Below are 12,860 nucleotides of genomic sequence, written 5' to 3' on the forward strand. Positions count from 1 at the left end.
AGCATTGCTTAGCTCTCCTATCCCTGCTCATATTCCCGCCCATCACGCGCCACACATCATCCCTTCAGACCACCAAACTCGGACATCGCTCATGTGCGGAGGAAGTGCACACGACATTATTGCATTTGATTTCCGTTTGTTATTAACTTGTCCAGCTGACGCGGGAAGTGCGGCATAGAGGAGACGGAGTAGTATAACAGTATACGGTTGGTTGTTACTTTCCGGTTGCATCGTTGCCACCGCAGCATCCTGCATTTGGCTGTTTATCGGCTACAACACCGCCGGCATCTCCTTGAACCGCAGCAGTGACACCGCCACTCCCTGTAGCCGTCGCGCCCAACATACCACCACCACCAGATTCCTTTACGGTAAATGTGACGTAGTAGCGCTTATTGCTGTCCAACTTGTCCGACGGCAGGGAAATAAGTTGTTTGCTCTTGCCATGTGATAGCTCCAACGCAACTTTGCCGCCACCACAACCACTTCCGCTTGCACCACATCCGCCACTCGTAAGTATCTTTGGCAGATAGAAACTCCCCACGCCCGTCTTCTTATAGGGGCCAAATCCAAACTTGGGCATCGTATGATGGTTCATCATGGGTACTGAAAAACAGCAAACAAAAACAACAACAAACATAGTTGTTAGTCTTTACATATACAATATAAATACAAAGTTGAGAAATTTCTTAGCTAATTAAAGTGCAAAAAAGTGATTACTGTGAATTTTACAGAAGATTAAGTCGTTGGCGAAATTCAGTTGGTAGTTAATGGCCGGCTAAGAGGGAGAGTTGCTGGTAAAGCATCACTGGAATCACGACTAACTGTCACCGCAGTTTAATGTTAAATTATTTGATTTTGTTAAATCACCCCACAAGAACATCGAAATATTTGACTTATGTATGAACTCGTGTGTATGTAGAGAAAAAGCACACAGATAGTAATTACAAACCAAAAAAAAAAAAAAAAAACAAGAATCAACTGAATAACAAAATATTTTATGCTGTTGCAAAATATCTCCGTCTTATTTTCTTTTCTGTTAAGAAAATTGTAACAAGTATTTGGTAAATAAGCCAGAGGGGGTTTGGTTAACTTTGGAATACAATTTACTAACGAAGTATCGAGGATGGAATTACCGTGAGGTCGACTTAACTGCAAACGGTCTCTTTAAAAATAAAAATAAATAATTGGCGCGTACACTTCTGTTAGGTGTTTGGCCGAGCTCCTCCTACTTGTGGTGTGCGTCTTGATGTTGATCCACAAATGGAGGGACCTACAGTTTCAAGCCGACTCCGAACGGCAGATATTTTTATGAGGAGCTTTTTCATGGCAGAAATACACTCGGAGGTTTGCCATTGCCTGCCGAGGGGCGACCGCTATTAGAAAAATGTTTTTCTTAATTTTGCTTTCACCGAGATTCGAACCAACGACCTCTCTGTGAATTCCGAATGGTGATCACGCACCAACCCATTCGGCTACGGCGGCCGCCTTAAGGGGACTAAAATCTAAATGTCAGAAACATCATCAAGGATGCCGCCGCAGTAGTGGTATGTGGGGCAAGCTCCCACTTATACTATAGCAATCCTCCTTCTCGGCTGAATTCATAACATTTCGTTAGGATGAAGCCGCTTATACGAGGTGTGTTCAAAAATAAATTTCACTCGCTACCTACATTCGACTCTCGACTTCCATTTTTTTATATTGGTACAGTCGTCTCGAAGATATGTTCACTGTTTGTTTTTGAGAGGCATAAATGAGACAAGGGTTTTGTGTGTTCTGCGATTTTTTTCTATAGAAAAAAATGGATCAAAGAAGTTGCATCAAATTTTGTGTAAAAAGTGGAATTAATCGAAAGCACTTGAAATGTTGATAGTGGCACACGGTTAGAGTACTCTGGGTCAAAAAAATGTTTACAAGTGCTACAAGCTTTTCACAGAAGGTCGAGAAGATGTGAATGTCGACGCTCGCTCTGGACGCCCCGGTTGGCTCATGTCATGCAATCTTTTCGGATATTTTGGACATCAAGCGTGTGGCAGCGAAATTCGTTTTGAAATTGATGAATTTTGACCAAAAACAACGTCATATGAGCATCGTTCAGGAATTTTTGAATGACGTCAACGGTGATCCAGATTTGCTTAAAAGGGTCATAACTGGTGAGTTATGGGTATATGGTTATGAGATAGAAACCAAAGCCCAATTATCCCAACGGAAGAGTCCAGGCGAGCCAAGACCAAAAAAACAGGTCAAGTTCGATCAAATGGCAAGGTTTTGCTCACTGTTTTCTTCGTTTGCCATAGCGTAATGCATCAGGAGTTTTTACCACAAAGTTCGTACTGTAAACAAGGATTACTACCTTGAAATTATGTGCCGTTCGCATGAAGCAATACAAAAAAACTACTACCTACGACTTTTTCCTGTTCCCAAGATTGAAGAGACCAATGAAAGGACGGGTTTTGCGACGATTGAGAGGATAAAAATCGAACCTCTGAGAGCTCAAGTAAAGGGTGATTTTTTAGCGTGTACCAATATTGCGTCTTTAGGCAGCGCGTACCACCAATGGTACTTTATTAAACCGTACCTATAAGATGAGATGCCATAAACGACTACCCTTATGAAAAAATTTCGTTTTATGACCTGCAATCGCTTCCGATAGAGCGAAAAGACTTAAACATTGCCGTCTGTGGGCGAAGGCCATGAATAACAGCGCCGGCGGCGAACGTGTTAAACAGCTGACGCACGTTTCGTGTTTTATTTCACTGTCAAACATCTTCAGTTTGGTCTATAATTTAACCATGAATCGTCTTACAAACGAACAACGCTTGCAAATCATTGAATTTTATTATAAAAATGCGTGTTCTGTTAAGAAAGTTTAAGATCTACTTTTTTATCGAAAAATTGTGTTCAGCGACGAAGCTCATTTTTGGATCGATGGGTACATAAATAAACAGAATTGTCGATTTTGGAGTGGAGATCAGCCAGAAGAATTGCAAGAGCTACCAATGTATCCAGAAAAGGTCACAGTTTGGTGCGGTTTATGGGCTGGAGGTATCATTGGACCGTACTTCTTCAAAGATGCTACGAATCGTAACATAACTGTGAATGGTGAGCGCTACCGTGAAATGATATCCAACTTTTTTTTGCCCAAAATGCAAGACATTGACTTGCATGACATGTGGTTTCAGCAAGACGGTGTCATATGCCACACAGCACGCGTAACAATGGACTTGTTGAGAGGCGAGTTCGGTGAACATTTTATTTCACGTTCGGGACCTGTCAACTGGCCACCCATATCGTGCGATATAACGCCTTTAGATTATTTTTTGTGGGGCTATGTTAAAGCTCATGTCTATTCAGACAAGCCTGCTTCAATTAACGCATTGGAAGACAAAATTAAAGCATTTATATGTGAGATACCGGCCGAAACATTGGAAGGAGTATGTCAAAATTGGGCTAAGCGCATTTGAAGCGCAGTCGCGGTCAATATTTGCATTAAATAATCTTCAAACATTAAATTATATGGACCGTACTATCGATTTGAATAAGAATTGCATGCGTTTTTCTGAATTTTACGTATGTTTTTTTTTTTGAAAAACTTTCCTATAGCTCTTAAAAAGTCATCCTTTACATACCAAAAGTGCATATCAGAATTGTTTTGAAGATTGGAAAAAACGCTGGCACCAGTGTATTATATCCGAAGGGGACTACTTAGAGCGATGTCTATTATTGATGAATAAATAAATATTTTTTAAGAAAAATGAAAATTCCCCTTACACTCCTCGTATATGTACATACTCGTAGGCGGAGTTGGTAGTAAATTTTACACCACTTTCTTTCCTTTAAGAATTTTCAAAAAAATCTATTTTTTTCGATATTTCGAAAGTATTTTAAGAATATACTGCGAAATTTTCATACGGAAATTTCCAATATTATAGCTTCTACAGGCCATTAACTAGGTAGAGAACGGTCCGCTGAAACTCGTTTTTCTCGAAACTAGTTCCGGCACGGTCTGTATGATAACTCAAACTGTTTTTAATATAATTATAAAAAAAAAATTATAATAAATTTTTTTATATTTCTTTCTATTGTTATCCCTTCTAAAAACAGTTTTTCTTTTAGCGCATTTTTGGCGTTGCTAGACGTATGTAACCGCTTAATTATTTATTGTTTATTTGTATATAAAGTCTTTGAATGTACAAGTTCTAACAGACCTATTAAGCCAATACAATAGCGTAATAATTACTAAGAAAAAACGATTTAAGAAGCTGGACTAAGATGGCATACGGCCATGTCAAATCCGCATCAGAAGAATTTAAAACAAAGTTAAATCCGCACATTGCCTTAAAATAGGAGCCAATTTTTATGATTTCAAAGTATCGAAAATTCTTGTAAAAAACATCAAACTGAACTCTATTCAGATTAGGGGGACAATCCTATTCTTCTGCTATCAAGTTTCTTAAAATCAATCAATGAACATCGAGAGCGGTACGATGCACACTGGTTGCGTCCATAGGCCAAAAATCAAAAATTTCATCACAAAATACTTGGACAAAACGAACACAAATTGACACTAAAATATTCAATCTTCAAAATGCCAAACCGGTTTTCCCGCAAATCTAACGGAACTTTTTAAAAATAGCATTGAAAGGATGAACTTGTGTACATTTTTGCAGCCCGTCTGAGCTTTGTTTGTACTTTGTCATTGCGAATTCGTACTTCAAAGTGATCAAACGTTTGACAAAGTGGTCCGATATTAATAATTTAAAATGGATTTTGTAATTGAAGGTATTTACTTTAATAAATGTTTATTTAAAGGTTATTTTATCAATTCAAACATTTTGGTGTGATTTTGAACGTCTTAACCTTTTTTGTGCATTTTGTGTACGTCTTTTTTATGTTTACTAAAAGTTTTAGTTGTGTTGCCCCCGGATGCCCCCATTGAGAGTGTCATCACTGTATTTGTCAATGTTTTAAGGTAATAATCATGAAAAGTTTAGTTGCTAAAAGTTGCTAATTACCTTATATTCATAAATAAACTAAAGTGGTCTTATTTATTTTCATGGGACAAATATCCACCGTTATCAGTTGATCTTTGTGTTGTTGGTTTCGTTTTCGTCGTTTGTTTTGTACCTTTTCTTACATTAAATTTACTGTACTAATTTATGTTTTGCACATTTTATTTTCTTTGTATAGGGGAACCTTTTTTTTTTTTTTTTTTTTTTTTGCACATTTTATTTTCTTTGTATAGGAGCATCTTATAACTGTGTGTTTTCACGCATCCACATTTTTGATCTTTGGTGCAAAGAAAAAGGCACGAATGCCGAAAAAATGCAAGGCATAAATAATTTACTGGCACTAAACATAAAAAGCAAAGGCTACGAAGTCAATACGATTGACCTTAAGAAATGTATTCAGTACATTTGCAAAAAGATATTTGCCTTCTGGATTCAGTACAAAAGAATTAGAAGTTTAGTTGTACAATACCAATCTGAATGGCTAAAAACTAAAGAATTTATTGTCCTGAAGCCTACTGGTAGTGCTCAACAAATTGATCTGAGTTCTAGTCGTGGACGGCCCAAAATGGATTTTGTTGAGTCCTCAAAAAGGACGAAACGTCGCCGAATAGCCCTACTACAAAAGCATGATGAGTCTGCAGCTTCTGTTTTGCGCTCATCTGATTCTCAGTCAAGCCTTAATGCAACTGAAATAAATATTGAAAAGGTCTTGTCGCTTGTCGTCGACATTGGGTTGTCCAAACACCAATACTTGGTCATTAGATCATTTATAAATTCAGAAGTTTCCTATAACTTATTGCCAAGATACGAAAAAATTCTTAAGTTCAAAACATTGAGATATCCAAATAATATTGTTGTAGACGAAACACATGCAGAAGTGGAACTACAAAGTCTTTTAGACAACACGGCTTCAAGTATTTTAGAGCTTCAAAAGAGTTTAATTGAAGAACGTTTGGATGAAACTGAAAAAACTCTAACATTAATTGGAATATGGGGATTCGATGGCAGCACTGGCCACAGCGAATATAAACACAAGTTTTCCAATTGTATTAATGACGAGAAAAGTTTATTTGTCACATCGTACGTCCCACTTCAGCTTGTAACCGACTCTAAAGTAATATGGAAAACTCTCAGGCCATCGTCTACCCGATATTGTAGGCCACTCAGGCTTCAATTTAAAAAGGAGACCGCCGCACTTTCCGTCGAAGAAGAGCTCTACTTCAAGGAGAAAATAGCTAACTTGAAGACAACAGAGCACAAAATTTGCAATACAACATTTTCTATAAAGCACGCCCTTCAATTAACCATGGTGGATGGTAAAGTTTGCAACGCGTTAAGCAACACGTCCTCGATGAAATGCTTTATATGTGGAGCAAAGCCTACAGAAATGAATAATATTGAAGAATGTGTTGGAAGAGATGTGCAAGAAAAGTATTTTGAATTCGGGCTATCACCACTTCATTCATATATCCGGTTCTTCGAATATTTCTTGCACATTTCGTACAAGCTGGATGTAAAGCTTTGGCAAGTACGATCGGGAGAACTCAAGTCTATTGTATTAAAGAAAAAACATCAAATTCAAGCGGAGTTTCGAGAGAAAATGGGGTTACTGGTCGATACGCCAAAGGATGGAGGTAGAGGAAACTCCAACGATGGCAATACTGCCAGAAAATTTTTCAGTAACCCAAGCTTAGCATCTCAGATTACAGGCATTGATGAAGAAGTTATTGCCCGATGCGCTACGATACTGCAAGCCTTAGCATCAGGATACAAAATAAATATAAAAAAATTCGAAAAATTCGCACTAGATACAGCGAATAAATTAATTGAAATGTATCCATGGTACTACCTTCCAGCAACAGCGCATACAATTTTAATTCATGCACCAAAGGTTATAGAGCACGCTTTGGTTTCGATAGGAGAGCTCTCAGAGGAAGCTGCAGAGTCAAACAATAAAGAAATAAAAAAGTGCCGGCTGCAGCATACTAGGAAGATGTCTCGTATACTGACAAATACAGATTTAATTAAAATGCTTCTTTTGAAATCAGACCCTTTTATAACAGGTCAAAGAAATCTGCCAAAGAATCAGAAATCCACTTTTTTATCATCTACATATGATTTATTGGATGACGTATGTTAACTTTGTTTATTATTTATTTTTAATTTTCATCATTTTTATTATCTTATAATTAAATAATATTTGCTGTTATATATGATTGAAAAAATGGAATCACGAATTTTTTAAATTATTTATTGCTGGAGCGCAGGGGGAGTCGGGGAGTTTCTCTTTCACAAATATTTACTGTAAGCTATCTAAATTCATCTCTAATACCCAGAAAAAAATTTCAGCTCTCTATCTTTACGGGAAGTATTTTTGGCCACCAGCCCCATATAAGCGCAACCAGTGTGCGATGGTAAGATTACTAAAAAGCTTAAAAATAGGAACACAAATCGTGGAAAAACTTTCTGAACTCTTTTAGCCTTATTCATCATTATCATCACCATCAGTCAGCGCTACAAATCGGGGTGGGTTTTGGCTTGCTACACTCTTCTCATCCAGGCTTCTCTATCATTTGCAAGTGACCGCTAGTTTCTCACTCGAATTGTTTTCAACCCTCTTCGCCGCAGTCTAGCCATCTTTTGCGCAGTTTCTCTCCGGTATCGGCGTATGGCCCATAATGTTTTTTTGAGCGCGAGTACTTTCTATTCTTATGACGTGTCTCAGCCATCTTATATATATACCTATATATAATTGGCGCGTACACCTTTTTTGGGGGTTTTGGGTGCGTCTTGATGTTGTTCCACAAATGGAGGGACCTACAGTTTCAAGCCGACTACGAACGACAGATATTTTTATGAGGAGCTTTTTCATGGCAGAAATACACTCGGAGGTTCGCCATTGCCTGCCGAGGGAACCCGCTATTAGAAAAACCGTTTTCTTAATTTTGATATTTCACCGAGATTCGAACCAACGTTCTCTCTGTGAATTCCGAATGGTAATCACGCACCAACCCATTCAGCAACGGCTTCAGCCATCTTATCCTCTGCGATTTCATGAATTTAAATACATCTTTTCCATTCATTAGACTGAGCAGTTCCGACTTACTTCGTAGCATGTATTCGCCTCTCTAATATCGCTTTGAGTCTAATATTTTACGGAGTATTTTCCTTCCGAATACTTTTAGAAACTCTTCCACTAAATTCGTCAAGCATCATACTTCGGAGTCATAAATTGCTATTGGCCGAACTATTGTTCTGGACATCAGCATCTTACTTGCTCTAGATAGAAGTTTTTATTCAAACAGGTTCATATGAGTATGAAAGACTTTGTTTGCTGTGAGTAGACGCTCTTCAATACATTCCATTGTGCTGTTGTCGCTTTTTACTATGACGTCAAGGCATTTAAATTTATCTATAACTCTATAAATTCGTTTATGACAAAACACTGCACATGTCTTCTCTCCTCATTTCTTGACAGAACCTTGTATTTGATCTTTTGCTGGTTCACAGTTAAACCAACTCTTTTAGCTGGCATTTCAACATTTGTAAATCCTTAATTGCATATTGCAGATAAGCTATCTCCCTGCCGTACACCGGTACAGATAATGAAAGCATCACTGTGTTTTTGTTGAATACAGACATTTGACATAGTGTTCCGGAGCGGCGCCATAGATAATCTTATAAGCTTTTATGTACTCATTCGCAGCGCATCAAATATTTTTGGTAATTTCTCTTGCATTATACTGCCAAAAATTTGATTGAAGTGTATAAAAAGTATGTTTACGTCAGAAATAATCAAATGCATAACAATTTTATAGGCTTTATCTAAGAACAAAGACTTGAGCGATGATTGATCTGCCGGGACGAAATTCACATTAATATTCTCTTATAAATTATTCGGCCTTGTTACTAATTCTTCTTGCTAGGATGCTAGAGAAAATTGTATAACAAACATTTAGCAATGCTATACCGTGATAGTTTTCGCGCACGAGTTTGTTTCCCTTGTTATGATTTGGGACAATCATCCAGTCAACCATGCTTTAGACAGCGTTTCGCTTTTCCAGACCTCTGTGAGCAAAGTGTAGGCTTCCTCCTCTCCCACTGCATCCAGGCTCTTAAATAGCTCCGCAACCTGATTAGAGTGACCTATTTAGAACGGTATCCAGATGATTTTACCTCGATCTGACAAAAGCGCCACACAATGTTTAGCGAGTGTGTGGATTAGTGAGTGCAGAACAATTTCGGCATACGAATGTTAGCATCGAATATAGCGGTGTTATGACATAGTTAACGTGGCTAGTGGAATTCAACTTAGAATCAAAATTTACGCGCAAATCTTCATTTATTGCAAGTATTGAATTTAAATAAATACTCGTAGACGTTTTAGTTTGATAATAGTTAGAAATTTATATTAGCCTGGCGAAAAAGAAAGCTATTATTTTTGCATAAATTTTTTGAAAATTCGAAGAAACCAAAATTGCACGCCATTGGCTGTTGGAGTATCGGCACCATAAACACCTTTCACAACTTCAGCGGTCTGGCTTGCATTTTCGCCTTTATGAAAGAAAAACTGTAAAATGTACCGAATTTCCCCTTTGTTGACTTCCATTTTTAACACCCTGCAACCCACAACTGAATGGAACAAACAAAAAACAGCAAAATAATTCTTTTGGCGAGAAATGTCACCTCGACAATGAGCATAAACCTTAAATTGTTGAATAGATACTTTACGAGGCATCGATCACTACAGCCATTCAACTGGAAAATAATGGATTTCTTTCTCCACAAACTAATATAAACGAATCTGAAGTAATTTCAATTCAGTTCAATTCAGTATTAGGAAAGAGAGTTATAAGACATTTTGGTTTTCTAAGGAAAATTCCTCGTTTATTTCCACAGCCTTTTTTACTCAAATATAAATTAGTGGCACAGAAAAAAAGAGAATGTAAAATGTATTACCACGTCGTAAATTAAAGGTTATGTCGAAATTTTTCATTATCCATCATAGATTTTAACTAAGCCTTCGTTGTGTAAAGTTTAAATTCTCGCACGCCTTCTCTAAAGTTTTTTGCGCTATGCGAGAGAAAGATTTAGCAATGCCGTCTGATGGATCTTCCGGTGTCCGGTAGTGGGTGTGCAATTTATGCATATGTAGTCCTGTGCATTACTATGTATGTGTGCCGGCTTACGTGAAGCGTTCCATGTCCATTGTTTTAAGTTTATATTCGCATTATTCTCACTAAGAAACTCGTTTTTTGTTACTTAACCAAAATAAATTGCATTTGCTGACTGTTGCTGCTCGTACGGCTCCTACGACAAGAATACTTATAACTCACAAATGTACATGTGTGTGTATGAATGTATGTATGTACAAAACAAATGATACATCACTGCCTGCGGAGACTCTTTCACCACTTTCCTGGTATGCGAACACTGTCACTAATGCAACATTACAACATCAAGCCGCTACATCAACTGCATATTGGAACACCAGTATAATCACCACTACCACAACAACTGATATTACAAAAAAGTTACCGGAATGTTCATATACTCCCATACATTCGCAATTTACTTGTATGTATATGGAGTTACATGCATTCATGCAAGAAGAACCGAAAATGGCTAAGATATTTCCGCAGCCAAAATGAAGCAGCATTGCAGTGGCTATGAAGATGGTGAAAGGAGCGAGAGTTCGGAGTAGCGTTGTAAAGTAGAAAATTAAAAAACAAAAAAAAATTATATTAAAACCCGTTCGTTGCATTTTTATACCCCACGGGGGACGCGCTGAAAAATTGTATGATTCGAGCACGATGTGAGCAAGGATTAAAAACTGCGAAAGAAGCTGCAACAACAATGTCAGCAATGGACTTGATTGCAAACGAAAAGGACGAATAAGGATAACAGCAGAAAAAGCGACACAGTGACAGGGACGAAATGAAAGAAAAGCATCAAATGAAATAAATAGAATGCGAAGCAAAAGTGACATTTAAATATCTAGGAATTTTAAGCGGAAGAAAACAGGAAAGCAATAAGGATATTCGAAAAGGGATGAAGAAAATGAGTTCAAAATAAATGCACACATATGGCCATTAAAATGGGTAACCTCCACGTTCTTAAGGAAAATGCAAGTTTTTAAATTAATAATAAGAGATACTCAATTGCATGTTGTTTTTATTTAATAATTTCTCTGCTTCTAACCGATTTTAGCAGAGTTCAACAAAGTGCGCCAGGCATTTCTTTCTCTCTTCACACCAAGTGAACCCAAATCCTTCTCCATCTGATCTTTCCAACACAGAAGAGGCCTTCCTCTTCCTCTGCTACCCCCAGCGGGTACCGCATCGAATACTTTCAAAGCCGGAGCGTTTGTATCCATTCGGACGACATGACCCAGCCAGCGTAGCCACTGGATCTTTATTCGCTGCGCTATGTCTATGTCGTCGTATAGCTCATACAGCTCATCGTTCCATCGTCTGCGATATTCGCCGTTGCCAACATGCAAAGGTCCAAAAATCTTACGCAGAATGTTTCTCTCAAACACTCCAAGGGATGCCTCATCAGATGTTGTCATCAGTCAAGTAAGATAAGAGTTTATTAAGTAGAAAAACGTTACAATACTTATGTTATCGCACAATTTACAGAATATGATTTAAATCTTAATTCTACATCATTATATTTGTATATTTATCACAGGTTTGGTTTTTTAAATGATTTTTTCTTTTTTTCGAAGGAAAAAACTACTATGAAAAACCTCCGCTATACATCTTACAAGCTAGGGTTAATCTATACGCATTTAAGTACCAGGGCCTAATTGAACATTAAGAAAGTTCAGTTATTAGTAGATTGTCCGAAAAACTGGAACGAATTTTGAATCTTTTAGTCAAATTTTGTATTTGATCTGACAAAATCTTAGTTTTTGATTCATCATGAAGCTTTCTGGTGGAGAAATGCCATGGGAGTCGTAGCATCATTTTGAGTACCTTATTTTGGCAGATTTGCAGTTTCTTAACATGTGACTTTGCGATATTACTCCAGGCTGGACAGGCATATAATATTATTGGCTGAAATATAGACTTATAAATTATCAGCTTATTTTCATCACTTAAGCCTGAGCGTCTATTTATTAGGGGATATAACATTTTAATCGCCAAATTTACTTTCTCCTGTATGTACTTTACATGATCGCAAAAAGATACTTTTTTATCAAAAATCACCCCCAGATATCGTACGGTATTGGGAATCTATTATTTTTGTGTAAAATTGAAAACTTTATTTAAGATGCTTCGTATTGTTCGCTTTGGATCAAATATGCACTGTTTTGTTGTGTAATTTGTTGTGATTTTAGACTAGCTTCATAATGTTCCTCTCATAGAAGTGTTGGTCCTTAATGGCGAAAAACTGTAACATTCGAATTTCGAAATATTCACTTGAAACCAATTTCACAATCAGTCAGGAAGTTTTGCAATGAGAAAAAAAGGTGATGATCGCTTGGAGCAGATTGTATGGTGATGCATTAAAATTTCCCAACCAAGCTCACGGAGTTTTAGACGGGTCAGAGTGTTTGGCCTTGCGTTGTCTTGGTGGCACACAACACCTCTTCTGTAGGCCAATTCGACCCGTTTGTGGTCAATTGCTAGCCTCAAGGGGTCCAGTTGGTGACAGTAGAGATCTGAATTTAGTGTTTGACCACACGAAAGTAACTCATAATAAATAATTTCTTTAAAGTCGCACCAAATAAACGTAAATTAGTTCTGGTTTGGCCGCCGTTTTACAATATTGTCGTATGCGATCCATTTTTCTTCCCCAGTCACCATCCGTTTAAAGAATTGGTCGATTTCATCCCGTTTGGCA

General features: G+C 37.5%; 1 protein-coding gene across 1 annotated transcript in view; it reads right to left on the reverse strand.

The window, feature by feature from the left end:
- Window positions 1-214: 214 nt before the first annotated feature.
- Window positions 215-12,860, reverse strand: part of LOC129236409 (protein phosphatase 1 regulatory subunit 12B) — a 52,286-nt gene continuing 39,640 nt past the window's right edge. The window contains exon 6 of the mRNA XM_054870788.1: window positions 215-603. Coding sequence (XP_054726763.1) covers window positions 215-603 — 389 coding nt within the window. The remainder of the gene's footprint in view (window positions 604-12,860) is intronic.

The sequence above is a fragment of the Anastrepha obliqua genome, chromosome 1 (assembly GCF_027943255.1).
Source record: "Anastrepha obliqua isolate idAnaObli1 chromosome 1, idAnaObli1_1.0, whole genome shotgun sequence".
Lineage (NCBI taxonomy): Eukaryota > Metazoa > Arthropoda > Insecta > Diptera > Tephritidae > Anastrepha > Anastrepha obliqua.